At 39.2% G+C, this 21,716-nt stretch overlaps 1 protein-coding gene across 1 annotated transcript; it reads right to left on the bottom strand.

The window, feature by feature from the left end:
- Nucleotides 1-1,031: 1,031 nt before the first annotated feature.
- On the bottom strand, nucleotides 1,032-21,346 carry LOC107571175 (voltage-dependent calcium channel gamma-5 subunit-like). The gene is made up of 4 exons (XM_016257465.1): nucleotides 21,266-21,346; nucleotides 20,505-20,742; nucleotides 13,601-13,691; nucleotides 1,032-2,074 (listed from the first exon to the last, which is right to left on the bottom strand). Exons 2-4 carry the CDS (start codon nucleotides 20,698-20,700, stop codon nucleotides 1,780-1,782), a joined length of 582 nt encoding a protein of 193 aa, XP_016112951.1. The 5' UTR covers nucleotides 20,701-20,742; nucleotides 21,266-21,346; the 3' UTR covers nucleotides 1,032-1,779.
- Between the last annotated feature and the right edge of the window lie 370 nt (nucleotides 21,347-21,716).

Genomic DNA, 21,716 nt, shown 5'->3' with positions numbered 1-21,716 from the left:
TGGAGTCAGCTGGACTGATTTCATGTTGCTACAGTAAGAAACAGCAAATATAGAACACATAAATTTAGTTTCTAACCTTTCCGTTCTGGTCTTAGATAACACTATCTATGATGTGTTGATGTAATTTGAATGAATTTGCTTGCTTTTGTGTTCTTATGACAAGTATAGTTGAATATCTTTTTATATTTATTTTCTTCGTGAAATGATTTTATTCTACTCATAATTGGAAAACTATAGATCTAAGTTATGTGTAAATAATGTAAACATTTGTCTTTTTTTGTGTGTGTAAGTACAATCTGTAGCATATAAATCTACTGGCTTTTTAATGTTAGGGCTCTTTGCTCAGCAGCCTTAAACTAATGTACTTCTGTCAGGGAAAAACACCTTGCAATTCTGGAAAATTAAGTTTTTTTTTGTTTTGTTTTTTTTAATCCAGTAGCCATTTATATGTGGTTGTAAAATAACAGCCCTGTCCTAGGGCAGAATACTATCTCCAATGCCCTTTGGGGCTCCAGATTAATTTTTATATGTCTGTATAAACTATTGGTCAAACTGTACATGAAATATGAATACATAAAACATTCATAAAGGTAAACGTTTCATGAGTGATTTTTCCTCCCCTCACACATAACACAGAGCTATATGATCCAACTTTGATCATAGAATGAACACACTACTTTTTTTGAAATCGCACTAAATCACATTCTGAGCATTAAATCGAACAGTTTCAGTGTATTTAAGAGATATGAACAGTGAAAAGCTGGTTTTGAGGAGCCAACAGTAAGCGGAGCTGGAATCTACAGTAATAAAAGGATGTCTACTGAAGAATTGAGCAAAACCAGAAAAGGTTTGTAACATGTATAGATTATATCCATTGCACTGTAAATGCAATACAAAATATTAATGTAAAAAGCGTCATCATAGCTATGAAAAAACACAAAACAACATTTCAGATACATGCTTTACATAAAAATAAACATGAGAAAAGCAACGTTTGTAATATATGTGTACTGTACTGTGTTGTGCTATGTTTTATCAAACATGGATGAACCAAATAAATGTTGAATGTCTACAAAGAACTGTTTCAGTTTGGTCCATTTTATATTAATGGCAGAAAAGAAATGAATTTAAGTAAGCTGTGGACAACTATATATTATTACAATCTCATCACAAATATTTAAAAGATTGGCAGTTTAATTTTTACAGTTGTTCTACTTTTGATGCGTTTCATTTCAGCTGTGCACGATATTAGTGAGATTCATGGTACATTTGTTCCGTTGTATTTGATCCATTATATGTAAATTGCATGTTCATTTTGTTCTATAGATAAAGACAATTTCTGCACTTATTTACTAATAATTTTGTCAGAACAACCTCTATAAGAATACAATTTGATACGAATAGATATTATAATCACAATACATATATAATACACATTACAAATACATTTAGGCTATTCTTGAAAGCATATTGATCTAGTTGAAGGCTAGTGTTCCATAACGGCTACAATTCATATTTGTATAAGCACCATACATATTTACATGGATCGACACTCAGTTGTACATTAAACTTCAATGATTATACATCTTAGTGTGTGAATCACTCCAGAGAAGAATACTATACTGCCACCTGTTGGAACAAAGTCATCAGTTCAAGCTCACTACAGAACAGGAAAATTACAATCCTACATTCTATCAGTCTGTTCCCTATCATAAGGCAAAGACACACATATATGTTTAAAACTCAGTTCTGATGAACACTGAACTCATTTCCTGTGCTTCAGCAGGGAGAGGAAGACACCTGGGCGTAGTCAGGGCACTTGAGCAGGGCAGGGTAGCTGGCGTTCATCTGGAGCGAGGTGTCGCTGGAGATGTCTGACGGGCTGCGTCCCCGCGTCCAGGCGTTGGGCTGAAGGAACTGACCCGAGTAATCGGAGCAGTTGCTCAGGCGCGGCCGGTAGAAGCTGGGGTGGGGCTGGTAGATTTCCTCCGCTGTGTAACGCTTCATGAACAGGTAGACAGACATCACACCTGCGCTCTGAACAGAGAGAAGAAAACATTTCCTGAAGGAAATACTAGGCAAGAACAGAAAAGATAGTTTTGATTATGACTAATGATGACTGATGGTTTATGTAAAAAGGTAAAAATGTATTTAGAACTTTGTACGAAATATAGACAGAGGAAGAGAGAGAGAGCCTAATATCTATATGCAATAAAAGTGTTTAACCCTTGTGCGTCAATTAAAAAAAGTTACACATAGTGGACAAAAATGTCCATGTCAAAAAACTCATACAAATTTGAAGCTTGGGAGCACAGAGTTAAGTTTGGTCTCATTTTAAAGAAGACCCATGGCAGATTATTGTATAAGTAAAAGTGAAACCAAAAAAAAAGGTTCTAGATGTTTAGGTTTATGAAAATGATTTATGAACGATGTTTTATATAAAATATATATTTTATGAAACATGTTGAACTCTATACCTGCTAGAAAATCAAAGCCATGAATACAAGTTGTATTCCAAATTTGAGGTTGATATCTCAAAAAATTAGCTTTCAGTAAGATTTTGTTTGGGTGCAGTACCACATTTTCCCCATTAGATGCCAGCAAAACTCTGCTGGGGCACACAGTGGTTGGATTTGTGATTTGCAGTAGAGTTTTTCTCTCTCAAATATTACAAGAACACACATGCACACACACACAAATTTTTTTTTATGACACACATACAAACCACACTCTGACATCCATACCAACACATCCACACAATTATAGCTGCATTATTTATCCAATTGGCTCTATAATATGCAGAAGCAGAAAACAGAAATAAAGCGAGTATTTTCTTTATAGGTCAAAAATGGCAGCATCTGGTAAAAATTAAATTTGAAAGCCTTGCCAATATAATGAAAGCCTATCAACAAAAATTGCTTAATTTTACAGTTAAATGGCACTGCGATTACAAATAAGAGTTTTAATGGGTTTCAATGGGGACGGAACGATTTTTTGTATCTAGTGCAAAACAGATTTATTAAAGGAAATGGTAGTGAAATACTAAAATTCCAATAAAAATACACACCTGTGCCAAAATTTATGCAGTTGGCAATAACACAGGCAAAATGCTCAAAAACACAGCAAAAATAATAAAAAAAAAAAAAAATGAAAAGGACAAAAATGTCCAAAAGGGTTAAGATTCTTTGATAAATAAAAAGTTCAAAAGAACTCCATTTGCAATATAAATCTTTTGTAACATTATAAATGTCTTTACCATCACTTTTGGTCAATTTAATGCATCCTTGCTGAATAAAAGCGTTAGATTCTTTCTGACTTTAAACTTTTGAACGGTTCTGTTCACAAGTTAACAAAATCACTTTTTCTGCTTCATTTTCTTTCTTTTTTTATTCTTTTTGTTTAGTTGTTCAATCAAAATCGACAGTGTTTATTCAGTGAGGACTAACTAAAAGCATCAGAATACTATACACAGCTCTCCAGGACAGTCTCTTCATGATCTCTGTGGGTTTGTGAGGAGTCGAGTCTTCTTTCAGCACAGCATTCACTTCCTGAGGCCTCTCTTGGTCTTTGTCCTGTAGAAGAGAAAATAATAGCCAAGAGCCTTTAGTTTACCTTTAAAGCTCTAAACCATGATTTGTTTTTATGTCAAATTTAGGAGTGCACTAGCATGACCTCAAAACCCGACAAAAAATGCAAGAGTTTATCATTATGTATTGCTAAGCTATATAGCTACAATAGTCATCTGATAAGCAATAAATACAGTAAAATAAATAAATACATAGCACACATACATCTTAGATTAAATAGTCATTTTTTCACTCAAAGGTGCATTCAGAAGTTTGGTGCTAATTTAGAAAGAAATACACTATGTTTTTGTGGAGTCATCTGTATGTGTAGAATGAGATGAAGACTGTACTCATAATATACTCTGTAAAAAGTGTTTTAATTAAATATGATGTGTGTCACCTCATCATCATGTCATCATTGGTTTTTCACTGAACATTGAAGAAAATATACATATATCCCAAGGTATCACCACGTCGCATATGCAAATGCAGTCTCAAATACAGCAATTTGATTGGCTGCTGTGCTTTTTGATGCGCTGACACAGCCAAACTGAGTTGACACGGTTAGATTTCACGCTTTCTGTTTAAAGGGTTTTGTCCTCGTCCGCCTTCCATACTCTGTACATATGGGGAGCACAGAGTTAAGTTTGGTCTCATTTTAAAGAAGACCCATGGCAGATTAATGCTGACGTAAAAAAAGTTTAAAAAGTGAAACCAAAAAAAAAGTTCTAGATGTTTAGGTTTATGAAAATGATTTATGAACGATGTTTTATATAAAATATATATTTTATGAAACATGTTGAACTCTATACCTGCTAGAAAATCAAAGCCATGAATACAAGTTGTATTCCAAATTTGAGGTTGATATCTCAAAAAATGAGCTTTCAGTAAGATTTTGTTTGGGCGCAGTACCAAATTTTCCCCATTAGATGTCAGCAAAACTCTGCTGGTGCACACAGTGGTTGGATTTGTGATTTGCAGTAGAGTTTTTCTCTCTCAAATATTACAAGAACACACATGCACACACACACAAATTTTTTTTTATGACACACATACAAACCACACTCTGACATCCATACCAACACATCCACACAATTATAGCTGCATTATTTATCCAATTGGCTCTATAATATGCAGAAGCAGAAAACAGAAATAAAGCGAGTATTTTCTTTATAGGTCAAAAATGGCAGCATCTGGTAAAAATTAAATTTGAAAGCGTTGCCAATATAATGAAAGCCTATCAACAAAAATTGCTTAATTTTACAGTTAAATGGCACTGCGATTACAAATAAGAGTTTTAATGGGTTTCAATGGGGACGGAACGATTTTTTGTATCTAGTGCAAAACAGATTTATTAAAGGAAATGGTAGTGAAATACTAAAATTCCAATAAAAATACACACCTGTGCCAAAATTTATGCAGTTGGCAATAACACAGGCAAAATGATAAAAAAAAACAGAACTGAAAAGGACAAAAATGTCCAAAAGTTCGCATTAAGAAATAAATGGCAAGAAATTCACTATGGGGTGCCAAGTGCCATTTGACATTGAGGTGAAAATCATTGCAGATAGTCTCACACAAGTGCACTTTTAAAAGGTTTCAAAGGAAAGCAGTGAAAATACAATAGTGAAAGCAAACAAAAGAGCTAACAAGAGTCTGGGCTAACACGCAATGCACTGAGCAAGGATGACGTGAGTCAACTGTGTAGGTCAGAGGGAGATTTTCAAACATTAAAGGAATGTTGCATATGCAATACATAAGTGTAGCACTATCAACCAAGATTCAGAACTTACAGTATGTTACAACAGTAAGTGAAACAGGTATTATTCCACAATAAACGTTTCAAACTGTAGTATTGGGTCGCATAAGTCCAAGTTTGAGGATGTGAACAGCTAAATCGTCCCAGGTTGTCATCTAGTAATTACCATAATTATGAAATGGCATGCATGCTGCATTGTTGTCGCATGACCTAATGTAGTTTGTCACATGATCTCATCACATTGCATGCTTAAATCAGCATGTGGCTTCGAATCATTATCTTGGAAATAAAACCGTTTTGCTTTTTTTTCTTTCAGTTTTGTGAAATCTTAGTTCAGTCTTTAGTTCAATTAAACCTTCTGAAAAAAGTACACTTGAACATACATTTAAAAAGATTATTTATAATGGCTATATTTATATGATTTAAAAGAATACACTGTCCTGGACTGAATGTAATGTTTTCAGACTCTTAATTGAATGTTATTTGCAATTAAATGAAATATAGTTCATAGTATTAGCAATATAGTATTATAGTTTACATTTATATTAAATGCAATTAGTTTAACTTAGTTGAGTGCTTGATGCTGAAGTAGTTTCAGAATTGCTTTACTGTGTTTTAAATATGGCTATACTGCTGAATGTACTGACAAGCATTTATGGTAAACTAAAATTTAATAGAATCTCTACTGAAACTTGTATGTCAAGTATTTAAATAAGTTTTTCATTAGTATAAGTACCATTATGTCAAGCAAGAAAAATTTTATTTCTGAGGTGGGACAAATCTTAATTCAATTTGTTTTTCTATCTTTCTCTTTAGCCACATTCACTTATTTTCCAAAATAATCTTGAATCTTGTTAAATTGTCAATTCAACTAAACATTTTGTTCACACAAGACTTCATAAATTAATTGTTTCCCTAAAACGGTTTATGGTGATTAGTGTTCCATTTGGTTGGGCACACGTCTCTTGTATTACTATTGTCACAAAGCTGCATGGGGACATGAAGGCTGAGGATCCAAGTTTATTAGAAGGATAAGGGATGAGGTCAAACACAATGAGCAGTCCAAACACTGACGGAGTTCAGGGCCGAGTCAAACTGAGTAATCCAGGTAAACAGGCAGAATATCAAGAACCAGGAAAACAAGACAAGCAAAAACCAGGATAAATGGTTAAGAACTGCAGCTGTGACTTGGCAATGAATGACTAAATGACTAAATGAACCAGGCTTATAAAGGGTGAGCAGACAGGGTTAACGAGACACAGGTGCAAACAATGAGTGCTGATGAGTGTGTGCAAAGGATTATGGGGAATGAAGTCCATGTTAAAGTGGCAAAGGTAAGGGATGGAGTGCCCTCTGGTGGCTATCTGGTGATCGTGACAACTATAATTGTCTTCCTATCAGTGAAAGTGACATAAAAGTGAAAGTGACATGGCCAAGTATGGTGACCCACACTCGGAATTAGTGCTCTGCATTTACCCATCCAAAGTGCACACACACAGCAGTGAACACACACACACCGTGAACACACACCCGGAGCAGTGGGCAGCCATTTATGCTGCGGCACCCGGGGAGCAGTTGAGGGTTCGGTGCCTTTCTCAAGGGCACCTCAGGCGTGGTATTGAAGGTGGGAGAGAGCACTCTACATTCACTCCCCCCACCTACAATCCCTGCCGGTACGAGACTCGAACCCACAACCTTTGGGCTATGAGTCCGACTCTCTAACCATTAGGCCACGACTTCCCCCATCAGGGAAATGGTATTACAAGAAATCACAGCTAATAGTGCTTTCTAAGGAAGACAAGTAATATAAATGTTTGTGTGTGTGCACGATCTAACCTTAAGCTGCAGCACTGACTAATCCATAACCAAACTAATTTGATGTGGTAATGTAAAATCCTTATCTATTAAAATAACAATTAACACACATCTCATATACAGACTAATATTACAGTTAATTTATTTCTTCTTGCATGTGCCTTTATGTCACACACAGATATCAACATTTATCACGCAATACACAACAATGGTAACAATCTAATTTTTATTATAAAACTCGGAACATTGCAAAACATTTTTGCTGTCTTTGTTGCAGCAATACTGTCAATAAAGACAGCTAATAAAATTGGCGAATAAAGCCAGAAAATAGTAAAACAAAGCAACTGCTTAATTTATTCATGACGCAATGCACTCCGGGAGTCAGAATAGTACTTGTAGCTGAAAATCAGTCAAGCATGCTCAAAGTTTTTGGTAACTGAGATTGTTAGTCCCCTTTCAGTCGGTCACTCTTGACGAATTGGGATCTCGCTTAGAGAGACCAATCCACTTTGAGTGTAAACTAAACGAGCCAAAGCACATTGACATGCGGTAATTGCATCCAGCTGCCGCTGATCACAGCATGAGCATAAAAAGGCAGCCGGTGCAATGCATACCAGCTTTTCACTTCGGAGCTGAGCGACAACATCGTTCTACTCCTACCAAACTGCTTTGTGTGTGACGAGTCTAGCACGCTCTAGGGAGCTTCTTGTGTTGGCGGATGGCGCTTCAGCGGTGGTCATTTCTGTGTTGACTGGATTGCGCACATCAGGCTGCACTACCCCCTGTCGTGCTGCAAGCGGCCATTTCCCCTGTGCGTCTCAGCACCTAAAAGAGCATTTCCTTGAAAGAGCCTATTTCTCTAAAAGAGCTTACACGGGCGCGTCTTTGTAAAGACGACGGTTCGTCTTTTTAAAGATGCCGTTTCACCTGTGCATTTCTGTATGCGGTCATTACCTGGCGCCGGGTGATGGTCACGATTGCTGCCTTACGTGTCTGGGCATTAAACACGCTGAGGTGGGGTTCGCGGATGAGTCATGTTCCCATTGCTGGAAGATGACCATCTCTGAGCTGCGGGCCAGGCTCCGGTCCCTCCAGGGGGGCGGAGCTCCGTTGCCTCTGCCACGATCTAGTGTCCGCACTGGCGGCAGCCAGGCGAGGACTACTTCAGACACTAGCACAGGCGGTCTGAGTGGCAAACTCCTCAGGGAACCAACCCTTGGGGGACCATCGTTCCTCTAGCACTTCACAACCAGTTGAGTCGCCAAAGGAACACGCTGGGCCCTCTTCAAAGAGCGTACTAGCAGTATCCTTCGGTACTCCTCCCGACGACCGGATGTCGATCAATGCATCGGAGGGAGAGCTCTCTGGAGAGGAAGACATCGCCCCCCGGGATGGTGGTGAGGCCTGAATCGGATCCAGAGATGTCGGCTATGCTTTCCCGGGCCACTAAGTGGGTAGGGCTCGAGTGGTAACCTCCACCGTGTTACGAGCCCTCGAGATTGCACATTGGTTTCTCAGGGTGGCTCGAGCTGGCCCCCTTCTATACCATCTTGGGACTTGTCTCTGGTGCTTAAAACACTACAGCAGGGCCCATTTGAGCCTTTGCAGTCAGTCGAGCTGAAGTTTCTTTCAATGAAAACTCTGCTCCTGCTTGCACTGGCCTTCATCAAGAAGGTAGGAGACTTGCACGCATTTTCAGTCGACGATTCATGCCTAGAGTTTGGGCCGGCTAACTCCCAGGTAATCATGAGGCCCCGGCCCGGCTATGTGCCCAAGGTTCCTACTACCCCTTTCAGGGATCAGGTAGTGAACCAGCAAGTGCTGCCCCCGGCAGCCCTAGCTTTGCTTTGTCCCGTCCGAGCCTTGAGATGGTACATAGACTGAACACAAAGCTTTAGGACCTCAGACCAGCTCTTTGTCTGTTACGGAGGCCGGCAGAAGGGGAAGGCCATCTCTAAGCAGAGGATGGCCCACTGGATTGTGAATGCCATCCCCCTGGCTTATTAGGAACAGGGTGTGCCCTGCCTGTTCAGGTTGTGAGCTCACTCTACTAGAAGTGTTGCATCCTCCTGGGTGCTGGCTCGTGGCACCTCACTGACAAATATTTCTATAGGCTTCGTGTGGAGCCGGTATCCTCCTGTGTTCTCACCTCAAACGGGTAGAGGCACTGAGAGGCCCCGGTTTAGTGTCGGCTTGCTCCAGAGTGTCTGTCCTGTAGGCCGTACTGAGCTCCTCCGTCCCCTCGGCTGCCAGACGTGGCGGAGCGTCCGGCGCCAGCCCCTCACTTGATGAATCCTTGAGAACTGGTAGAGGGCTGGGTTCCATATGTAGAGACCTAAGTGTATCCCATATTTGTAAAGTCCACGGTATTGCCTCAGAGCCCGTGTTTCCCCGGCAGACTTCTGCCATAGACCTTGCGTTTCTCCGGGCAGGGGTGCCCCTAGAAATGGTCTCCAGGCATGCTGTGGTTTACACGGATGCCTCCACCACCGGCTGGGGGGCCACGTACAACGGGAATGCAGTGTCGGGGTATGAAATGCACTGGCATATCAATTGCCTAGAGTTGTTAGCAGTGTGCCTTGCCTTGTCGTCTCAAAGGGCACTTACGAGGCAAGCACGTGCTGGTCCGAACAGACAAAACGGCGACCATTGCATACATCAACTGACAAGGTGGTCTGCGCTCCTGTTGCCTTCGCAAGTATGCGTTTCCCCCATTGATCCTTCTCGCACAGACACTGTGCAAGATCAGGGACAACGAGGAGCAGGTCCTGCTCGTGGCGCCTTTTTGGCCCACTCGGACCTGGTTCCCGGAACTAATGCTCCTCGTGACAGCCCCTCCTTGGCAGATTCCTCTGAGGAAGGATCTACTGACACCCAGTGGCACCCGCGGAGGTTCTAGGTGACCTTCCCCAGGAGGTAGTTGACACCATCACTTCGGCGAGAGCACCGTCTACGAGACATGCTTACGCCTTGAAATGGAACTTGTTCATCGAGTGGTGTTATTCTCACCGAGAAGACCCCCAGAAATGACCGATCAGGGTCGTGCTTTGCTTTTTGCAGCAAGGGTTGGAGTGAAGGCTGTCTCCCTCCACCCTTAAAGTCTATGTCGCTGCGATTGCTGCTAACTATGACCCCATGGAAGGGAAGTCGGAAGGGAAGCATGACCTGGTCATCAGGTTCCTTAGGGGGCCGAGAAAGGTAAATCCTCCCCGGACCTCCCTATACCCTCTTGGGACCTGTCTCTAGTGCTCAAAGCACTACAGCAGGGCCCATTTGAGCCTTTGCAGTCAGTCGAGCTAAAGTTTCTTTCAATGAAAACTCTGCCCACTGGCCTTCTGGCCTTCATCAAGAGGGTAGGAGACCTGCACGCATTTTCAGTCGACGATTCATGCCTAGAGTTTGGGCTCCCAGGTAACCAGGTAATCATGAGGCCCCGGCCCGGCTATGTGCCCAAGGTTCCTACTACCCCTTTCAGGGATCAGGTAGTGAACCAGCAAGTGCTGCCCCCGGCAGCCCTAGCTTTGCTTTGTCCCGTCCGAGCCTTGAGATGGTACATAGACTGAACACAAAGCTTTAGGACCTCAGACCAGCTCTTTGTCTGTTACGGAGGCCGGCAGAAGGGGAAGGCCATCTCTAAGCAGAGGATGGCCCACTGGATTGTGAATGCCATCCCCCTGGCTTATTAGGAACAGGGTGTGCCCTGCCTGTTCAGGTTGTGAGCTCACTCTACTAGAAGTGTTGCATCCTCCTGGGTGATGGCTCGTGGCACCTCACTGACAAATATTTCTATAGCCTTCGTGTGGAGCTGGTATCCTCCTGTGTTCTCACCTCAAACAGCCAGACGTGGCGGAGCGTCCGGCGCCAGGCCCTCACTTGATGAATCCTTGAGAACTGGTAGAGGGCTGGGTTCCATATGTAGAGACCTAAGTGTATCCCATATTTGTAAAGTCCACGGTATTGCCTCAGAGCCCGTGTTTCCCCGGCAGACTTCTGCCATTTCCAAGAGAGTTATAATCACCTCTAGCGGCTCGCACAGGACAATGGAAGGGGCAGCATCCATGCCGCTTTGGTAGGGATCCCAATTCGTCGGTCACCGATGTGACGTCGAAAGTGACCGACTGAAAGGGAACGTCTCGGTTACGTATGTAACCCTCGTTCCCTGAAGGAGGGAACGGAGACGTCACGTCCCGTCACCACGGCTATTGTACCACAGCTGAGCGGCCGGGTCACCGGCTCGGCTCCTCAGCAAAAACCTTGTATGCGTTGCACCTGGTATGCGGCAGCTGGATGCAATTACTGCATGCCAATGTACATTGGCTCGTTTAGTTTACACTCGAAGTGGATTGGTCTCTCTAAGCGAGATCCCAATTTGTCGGTCACCGACGTGACATTTCCGTTCCCTCCTTCAGGGAACGAGTGTTACATACGTAACCGAGACGTCTTTAATCGTCTTAATTTAGCCCAACATAAGAAAGTGAACACATTTTCTTTTTTAGTTTTCATAACTTCTAATTTTCAGTATAACTCCAGGTACACATAACTTACTTTTTTAGGTATGAAATGTATTTACTTTAAGGCAATATGTTTTTTTTAACTGAAGTCAATAATCACTCTTTACAGTGTATAAAATTAACTCTAAACTTAAAGTTTTAAAACGGTTCAGCTATAGTGAAAATAACACAGTGGCAATATATCATTGGGATCACCTTCAGAACGATATCATTCTTCCAGTCGACGAATGATAAAAACATTGACAGCCAATCAAAATCTTTCCTTTTAGTGCACCCTGCTATTATTCTTAATATTTTCATCTGTTGGTGTGTATGCTAATATAGCATATATAAAATTTAAAATAACACTTTAGTTATTATTATAGTATTAATAATATAATATTATATTATTATTACTTATTACTAAGTCTAAAAAAGTAATTCGTTCATCAGTCGGTCTATACTGGTCGTGCAGTATGTTTGTTTTTGCGTGCAGACAAAAAACAGTGGTGTAGGAAACAACGGTTTCATTTTATTCAAATGCTTTTGTACAATAAGCATGTGGTGTGTCAGTCATTAGCTTAGCTTAGCATGCTAACTTCTGGAATCAGCTGTGAATGTCAGTTGAGTCATGAGAGGAGCTCTATTTCTGTGAAGCATGTGAGTGACTGTTAATGAAGCTGCTGACAGCGTTGTCTTGCTGTCCATCAGCTCAGACCCTCAGCGGGGTAATTACCAGCACACTGACGGGACGGCACACCGAAATAAACTCATTGGAGCCTCTAAAACAGCTTTCAAAACTGACAGCTAATAATCATTCATCATACTCACATTTCCCACACTGTTGCACATCACCCCGGACTACATATCCCATCATTCATTGCACTGATTGCACACAGCCCTGATTGCACACAGCACTGATTGCATATCACTGTTTCATATCACTCATTCACTATTTAACACCCAATCTCACTCCGTTCTTGCTGCCGAGTATTGTATGCGCTTATCGCCCACAGTGATAGCTACTCTACAGAGCCCTCTTTAGCTTCCTAGCCTAGCCCAGCCCAGCCCAGCCTAGTCTTGCCTTGTCTGTTTTCTCGGTTTTTGATCTGTGCCTGTTTTCCTGGATTTATCCCTTTAGTCTCGCCCTTGTAATCCTGTTCGCCAATCGTTGACCTACGCTAGCCCTAGGACTATTCTTGTGTCTTGCCCGCCATATACCTGTTTGCCACCGTTCGACCCTGCCTGTGTTTCTGACCTCCTCTGATGTTAATAAAGCTTGCAGATGGATCCGCGCGTCTCACGTCTTGTCAGCCCCGTAACAATACCGTTTTGGATTGTATAAGCAGTTTATGCAACTGGATGTAAATATATTATATGGATTTTAAATATGGGAGTTGTTCTGTTCTGACAGCAGTGAAACAGCAATGCTAACTGCAAATAACAAAAGGAACCACATAATTGTCCAGAGTGGTTAGGATATTTAGAATGACAGCATGGACTGTTTGCATGACATGCCCTCATCCTCAAAAACCATGAGCGAAACTATGCAAGGTTAAAGAGTGTCTATTTGCATTAAAAGGATAGTTCACCCAAATGTATTTCTTCTGCTGAACAAAAAATAAGTTTATGAAGAATGTGGGTAAACAAACAGTTGCAGGTTCCCATTGACTTCCATAGTATTTATTTTTTCTCCATACTATAGAAGCCAATGGGGACCAGCAACAGTTTGGTTACCCACATTCTTCAAAACATCTTCTTTTATGTTCAACAGAAGAAAAAATTAATACAGGTTTGGAACAACTTGAGTGATTTTTGGGTGAACTATCTCTCTAAGTGCAAACACAAAGTTGGCAAAGGCTATTTAAACTAACTAACACCGTCTCCCCAAATCTGGATCCTGAAGTAAAACCAGTTTTGCAGAACTGCTGGAGTACTCAATGATTTGTTTGTCATGAAGGTATAATCACTTACTCAGAACACTGACAGTAGACTCACTGGTCAGCTGAACGCTCATGGGCATCACATACTCGATCGTGAAGCAGCGACCCCTCTCCTCACCTGAAACAGAAAGAGCACAGAGTACCATGTGACTGCTCTGAGGTTGTGCTTTCATAGTTTAGGAGACATAACAAGGTTGGGTTTGAGTTTCATTTCATAGTGCAGAGCAGGGCTTTTCAAACAGTGGTCATCAATAAAAAAACAATAATAGCAATAAACATTTTAAAGTTCTAGTCTATTGACAGATAATTTATAATGACATTTGTAAAAATTGTGTGGGGCGAAGACTCGGTTCTATCCATCGGTTGTTGTTTGGATGGAGGCAGTTGATTGTAAGCTTGCAGTTTGCAGTCGAATGTAAGAAAAGGGCGGGTTTAAGCAGACTAAATGATTGGAGAAAACTGCCACATGTCACCAGATAGTCCTGTCCTTTCACCGGAAGATCGAGTTAGGACTAAGTTTTGATTTAAAATGACAAAATCAATAATAATAATAACAATAAATAAAAATTAAACATGCATGAATTGTTTACAATAACATCAATAAAATGCATTTAGAAAACAGATAACATGATTTTTTTTTCATTTCATGCCAACTTTAACAGAAAGAAATGAAAACAATTCTGTATATACTTTTGAGAATTTCTGGAAAGATTGGATTAAACAGCATTTACACATGTTTTTCCAAACCTTTCTACTTAACATTTAAAAAACAATGTCTCAGTGTTTTTGATTTATTTCTTATTTTTACGTCCATATAAAACAGTTAGGTTACCAATATTCAGCTTCAAATAGGTTTGAGTTAATGATGACAGAAATGTCTTCTTTTTTTTCGGTGAGCTAAACCTTTAAGGGCAGTCATTGTGATTTCATCTGTGAGTCAAAGATTGGAGTCACTGTCACTTTCCTCATGTGCTGCGACCTACAGGATCATGATATCACAGTCAGTCTCATATCACATTTACACATTCAACACTATGACACCCGCAGCAATGCAGCCCTCTCACATCAAAGCACAGAAATAATGTGAGACTTCTAGACTTCTGAAAGTTTTGGGTGTTTTAAAGCACAAGGCTGATGGTGATCCCAGCACCCCATCCCTGTAGAGCTGAAATGACTGCTCACATCTGTTCACAGTCACGCTCAATTTAACCGGCTATAAACAGCGTGGGTTTGAACCAAACTCAGTCTAATTGCTCGCCCACATCTTCACACATACGGCACATTCTTTCGCTGAGACTAATGCTTGTGTGTTTGTGCCACAGCAGGCCGTTGTTTGCCGATTCAGGGTAGTGTGAGCTCAACATGTCATCTAAACGATAACAAAACATCCTGCCTCATGTGGATAAACCTGCTTAATACAGCAGAAGACATCCCATCATTAAACACATCCATGGAGATGTCAAGGGAGGGCACAAGCATAGAGCTGAAACCTTTGTAATCAGCCCAGAATGCCTGACCAGCCAAAAATAATGGCGTAAAACCTATAAACCCCTTTGAATGTGTGAAGTCTATTGGAAAGAACTCAAATGACTGGCTGTTTGCCGAAGACCAATTTCCAATACTGACAGTAAGAACAAAATAAGAAGTAAAACTCTCAAAAAAGACTTTTTCTTTTAAAAAAATTAATAAAGCGATCTTTTCATCATGCAGTAGAAAAAAAAGTTCTGGGTGTTTGTTAACATTCACTGGGATATCCCGTTTTGTATTATTGCGATGTAGCTTAATTTCTTAAATATCAGCACTGGGAGTTGGGAGTTTAATTCACACCGTGATCTCAATTCACACCATCAGAAGGTGTGTGAACACCAGGGAACCTCAACCAAAAAAAAACAAACATCTGCAGTGAATGGAAACATCTAGACTCGCATGAATAAATTCACAAATAAATAAAAAAAACATTAATTAATTAATTTAAATATTTACTTATACAAGTAAATTATTTCGTTTCAAAAATAGAATGTACATTTTTTCATTTGACCCCCTATTTTCCTTCTAATCTAAATAAATAAATAAATTTTTAAGCCTTATTTTGTACCTGTTGGAAGTGCTGGATATTTTTGCTCAGTTTCTAAAATCAATACACTGAATATTCTTTGTGGCAATAAGTGAGATGTATGGAAACGCAATACAAATGTTTTTTCTTACAAATTCTGACTTATTTCTTGCAATTCTGACGTCTTTTCTCAGAATGATGAGATATAAACTTGCAATTGCGAGATATACAGTTCAATTCTGTGAAAAAAGAGACTATTTTCTTACAATTGCGTGTTTATATCTCAGTTCTAACTTTATAACTCACAAGTTTATATCTCACTACTCTGAGAAAAAAGTCAGAATTTTGAGTTTATATCACAGAATTCAGGGGGGAAAAGTCAGAATTTTGATTTCATATAATAGAATCAAGGGAAAAGTGTCAGAATTGTGAGTTTATATCACAGAATTCAAGGGGGAAAATCTGAATTGTGAATTTATATCATAGAATTCAGGGGAAAAGTCAGAACTATGAGTTTATATCATAGAATTCATGGAAAAAAAAGTCCGAATTGTGTGTTCATATAGAATTTAGGGGGGAAAAGTCAGAATTGTGTGTTTATATAGAATTCAGGGGGAAAAGTCAGAATTGTGTGTTCATATAAAATTCAGGGGGGAAAAGTCAGAATTGTGTGTTCATATAGAATTCAGGGGGGAAAAGTCAGAATTGTGAGTTCATATCACAGAATTCAGGGGGAAAAGTCAGAATTGTGAGTTCATATCACAGAATTCAGGGGGAAAAGTCAGAATTGTGAGTTCATATCACAGAATTCAGGGGGAAAAGTCAGAATTGTGAGTTCATATCACAGAATTCAGGGGGAAAAGTCAGAATTGTGAGTTCATATCACAGAATTCAGGGGGGAAAGTCAGAATTGTGAGTTCATATAGAATTCAAGGGGGAAAAGTCAGAATTGTGAGTTCATATCACAGAATTCAGGGGGAAAAGTCAGAATTGTGAGTTTATATCATAGAAGTCAGAGGGAAAAAGTCAGAGTTGTGAGTTTATATTATAGAAGTCAGGGGGAAAAAGTCAGAGTTGTGAGTTTATATTATAGAAGTCAGGGGGAAAAAGTCAGAGTTGTGAGTTTATATTACAGAATGAGTTTATATCACAGAATTCAGGCGAAAAAGTCAGAATTGTGAGTTTATATCATAGAAGTCAGGGGGAAAAAGTCAGAGTTGTGAGTTTATATTACAGAATGAGTTTATATCACAGAATTCAGGGGGGAAAGTCAGAATTTTGAGTTTATATCATAGAAGTCAGGGGGAAAAAGTCAGAATTGTGTGTTCATATAGAAACTAGGGGGGAAACGTCAGAATTGTGAGTTCATATAGAATTCAGGGGGAAAAGTCAGAATTGTGAGTTCATATCACAGAATTCAGGGGGAAAAGTCAGAATTTTGAGTTTATATCATAGAAGTCAGGGGGAAAAAGTCAGAATTGTGAGTTTATATTATAGAAGTCAGGGGAAAAAGTCAGAATTGTGAGTTTATATTATAGAAGTCAGGGGAAAAAGTCAGAATTGTGAGTTTATATTATAGAAGTCAGGGGAAAAAGTCAGAATTGTGAGTTTATATTATAGAAGTCAGGGGAAAAAGTCAGAATTGTGAGTTTATATTATAGAAGTCAGGGGAAAAAGTCAGAATTGTGAGTTTATATTATAGAAGTCAGGGGAAAAAGTCAGAATTGTGAGTTTATATTATAGAAGTCAGGGGAAAAAGTCAGAATTGTGAGTTTATATTATAGAAGTCAGGGGAAAAAGTCAGAATTGTGAGTTTATATTATAGAAGTCAGGGGAAAAAGTCAGAATTGTGAGTTTATATTATAGAAGTCAGGGGAAAAAGTCAGAATTGTGAGTTTATATTATAGAAGTCAGGGGAAAAAGTCAGAATTGTGAGTTTATATTATAGAAGTCAGGGGAAAAAGTCAGAATTGTGAGTTTATATTATAGAAGTCAGGGGAAAAAGTCAGAATTGTGAGTTTATATTATAGAAGTCAGGGGAAAAAGTCAGAATTGTGAGTTTATATTATAGAAGTCAGGGGAAAAAGTCAGAATTGTGAGTTTATATTATAGAAGTCAGGGGAAAAAGTCAGAATTGTGAGTTTATATTATAGAAGTCAGGGGAAAAAGTCAGAATTGTGAGTTTATATTATAGAAGTCAGGGGAAAAAGTCAGAATTGTGAGTTTATATTATAGAAGTCAGGGGAAAAAGTCAGAATTGTGAGTTTATATTATAGAAGTCAGGGGAAAAAGTCAGAATTGTGAGTTTATATTATAGAAGTCAGGGGAAAAAGTCAGAATTGTGAGTTTATATTATAGAAGTCAGGGGAAAAAGTCAGAATTGTGAGTTTATATTATAGAAGTCAGGGGAAAAAGTCAGAATTGTGAGTTTATATTATAGAAGTCAGGGGAAAAAGTCAGAATTGTGAGTTTATATTATAGAAGTCAGGGGAAAAAGTCAGAATTGTGAGTTTATATTATAGAAGTCAGGGGAAAAAGTCAGAATTGTGAGTTTATATTATAGAAGTCAGGGGAAAAAGTCAGAATTGTGAGTTTATATTATAGAAGTCAGGGGAAAAAGTCAGAATTGTGAGTTTATATTATAGAAGTCAGGGGAAAAAGTCAGAATTGTGAGTTTATATTATAGAAGTCAGGGGAAAAAGTCAGAATTGTGAGTTTATATTATAGAAGTCAGGGGAAAAAGTCAGAATTGTGAGTTTATATTATAGAAGTCAGGGGAAAAAGTCAGAATTGTGAGTTTATATTATAGAAGTCAGGGGAAAAAGTCAGAATTGTGAGTTTATATTATAGAAGTCAGGGGAAAAAGTCAGAATTGTGAGTTTATATTATAGAAGTCAGGGGAAAAAGTCAGAATTGTGAGTTTATATTATAGAAGTCAGGGGAAAAAGTCAGAATTGTGAGTTTATATTATAGAAGTCAGGGGAAAAAGTCAGAATTGTGAGTTTATATTATAGAAGTCAGGGGAAAAAGTCAGAATTGTGAGTTTATATTATAGAAGTCAGGGGAAAAAGTCAGAATTGTGAGTTTATATTATAGAAGTCAGGGGAAAAAGTCAGAATTGTGAGTTTATATTATAGAAGTCAGGGGAAAAAGTCAGAATTGTGAGTTTATATTATAGAAGTCAGGGGAAAAAGTCAGAATTGTGAGTTTATATTATAGAAGTCAGGGGAAAAAGTCAGAATTGTGAGTTTATATTATAGAAGTCAGGGGAAAAAGTCAGAATTGTGAGTTTATATTATAGAAGTCAGGGGAAAAAGTCAGAATTGTGAGTTTATATCATAGAATTCATGGAAAAAAGTCAGAATTGTGAGTTCATATAGAATTCAGGGGGAAAAAAGTCAGAATTGTGAGATCATATCACAGAATTCAGGGGGAAAAAATCAGAATTGTAAGAAAAAAAAAGAACTGTGAGATAAAAAGTTGCAATTAAATTTTTCTTTGTATTCAGTGGTGGAACAAGCTTTAATAGAGATGTGCATTACTTAAAGGGGGGTAGTTGTTTACACTGATAAAGAGTTGGATTCTCATGCTAAACATGGATAAAGTTTCAAAAAACAATTTGGACGTATGACAGAGTATTTACAGAATGAGTTTATATCACAGAATTCAGGGGGGAAAGTCAGAATTTTGAGTTTATATCATAGAAGTCAGGGGGAAAAAGTCAGAGTTGTGAGTTTATATTACAGAATGAGTTTATATCACAGAATTGAGGGGGGAAAGTCAGAATTTTGAGTTTATATCATAGAAGTCAGGGGGAAAAAGTCAGAATTGTGAGTTTATATTATACAAGTCAGGGGAAAAAGTCAGAATTGTGAGTTTATATCATAGAAGTCAGGGGAAAAAGTCAGAATTGTGAATTTATATCATAGAATTCATGGAAAAAAGTCAGAATTGTGAGTTCATATAGAATTCAGGGGGAAAAAAGTCAGAATTGTGAGATCATATCACAGAATTCAGGGGGAAAAAAATCAGAATTGTAAGAAAAAAAAAGAACTGTGAGATAAAAAGTTGCAATTAAATTTTTCTTTTCATTCAGTGGTGGAACAAGCTTTAATAGAGATGTGCATTACTTAAAGGGGGGGTAGTTGTTTACACTGATAAAGAGTTGGATTCTCATGCTAAACATGGATAAAGTTTCAAAAAACAATTTGGACGTATGACAGAGTATTTCTGTGCCAAAAATCTTACTTCCGGGTTCGTACAAGTTTTGGAGAGTTTTTTTTTCGATTGTGGCTCTTCATGACGTAGACGAGGGTGGAACTCCTTATATGGGCATTTCTCCCGGAAGAACACATAGACCAGAGGGAGAGCGAGATCGCGCTTCATCTGGCGGCAGCGCTGCACCGGACTCGCTCGGGAAGAATGTCTCCAATCCAAAGTGTTTTTGGTCGTAAGGGAAAGATAACTTTGTTCAGCTTCCTAAAGAACCCAGCATTATGTAAACATTGGATACAGTTTGTTTTTCCGGAGCAGCAACGGAGTTTCACAAGTGTGTTTGTTGACGAACGTTTTTTAAACAAGGCCCAGTTCGACGCTGGATTTGCACATCATTACTGTATCTTTCTTTTATAAATATGATAAAACTAAAGACTTTTTGGAGATATGAAGGATGCAGTACTACTCTATAGGTACTCAAGATTAACATGAGATTGGGTGAAACTGTGTTATGCACCCTTTAAAAAAAAAAAAAACATTTTCAAGCTGTAATGTTATGCATATATGCAGTAGTCCAGGCAAGTCACAGATTCTGAAAAATGAACAGCTGTAAATGTAACTTGAGGTAAAGTCCTCCAAAAGTAGAATAAGCCATTTACTTACCTGCCAGAAAACAGACTCTCCAGAGGCCGGAGTGGATGGACATGCGTATGTCAGCACTCTGGTTGAGAGGCAGGATGACGCCCTCCTCCAGGTAGAGCCAGTAGTCAGTGCTGACGGCGATACCCAGCAGCCCCAGACTGCATACCGCAAACACACTGCTGAGCAGGGTCAGGGCCTTCCTCCCGCACGCGCTCATGCCACTCAGCCTTCAGCAGGGGGCGCTCACCACACAGATAATCTGAGGGAAACGAACACATAGTGCTGTCAATTTACAAAGATCTGCTTGCTGGAAATAAATCAGGAGGGCGTCAATTTCCATCTGTAGCAAATCTGACACATAATGAATCATGGCGCGCCTTGAAAACGAGATGAGAATCAACATTCTCATGGAACCAAGTGTTTTCGGAAGCACACAGATGCAGTTGGAATACCAACAATACAGCTCACAATGTGAGATTGACAAGCAGCACATTCACTGAAAATCCACACAAAAAGGAGAGAGCAAATCGGTGTTCAATAGATTTTGGACAAAAACACACATGCATTTTCACATCTGTACATGTGCCATCTGAGCACAGCTGCAGCTGCTGAGCATGTGATATGTGTGAGACACTGTCTGATGCACAATGAAACTGAAGATTCTCAAGTTTAGATCAGGCTGCTTGGCATGTGGCATTGCAAAACTGATATTAAGGTGACATATCGTTCAATTATCCCAATATCTGTCATATATGAATCTCCCATATTAAATGCAGTATTACCTGTCACTCAGAATGTCAGAGCGTCCATTGCTTCTGTGATGATGGAGCTGTTTACAGAAGGACACATTCATGAGCTTCTCTCCTAAACACATGCACACGGTATTTAATGACAGATGTACAGAGATTATGTGCATTTTCAACCAGTTTAGTCTACAACAAAGCCGATTAATACAAACTAATCCCCACAAACAATTGTGTTTACTGTCTTATATGGCACACGTACAACTCTTCACTTAAATGTTTCTAAAGAACTCTGTCCCTCACTTAGCAACACTTTAGTCTTCTGTACAGCTGCTTTATAGTGGAATTGAGTTTGTTTCACTGATGAACTCTGCAACATCGACACAGTTATTTGAAAATAAACTTAATCAAAACTGAAATTTGAGCTGAATAATGACACCTCTGAAGAGTTGCTTTACAGCTGAAATTAGTCTCATAACTGAAGAATTTT

This window comes from Sinocyclocheilus grahami, unplaced genomic scaffold, assembly GCF_001515645.1.
Source record: "Sinocyclocheilus grahami isolate Dianchi unplaced genomic scaffold, SAMN03320097.WGS_v1.1 scaffold1557.1, whole genome shotgun sequence".
In the NCBI taxonomy this organism is placed as follows: Eukaryota; Metazoa; Chordata; class Actinopteri; order Cypriniformes; family Cyprinidae; genus Sinocyclocheilus; species Sinocyclocheilus grahami.
The sequence above is the reverse complement of the archived record's forward strand: the minus strand, read 5'-3'. Positions and strand labels throughout refer to the sequence as shown.

Coding starts and splice junctions, on each gene's coding strand:
- LOC107571175 (XM_016257465.1), bottom strand. CDS start 20,700: ATGAGCGCGTGCGGGAGGAAGGCCCTGACCCTGCTCAGCAGTGTGTTT. Junction 13,692..20,504: donor GAGAGTCTGTTTTCTGGCAG/GTAAGTAAATGG, acceptor TTTCTGTTTCAG/GTGAGGAGAGGGGTCGCTGC. Junction 2,075..13,600: donor ACTGTCAGTGTTCTGAGTAA/GTGATTATACCT, acceptor GTTCTTGCCTAG/TATTTCCTTCAGGAAATGTT.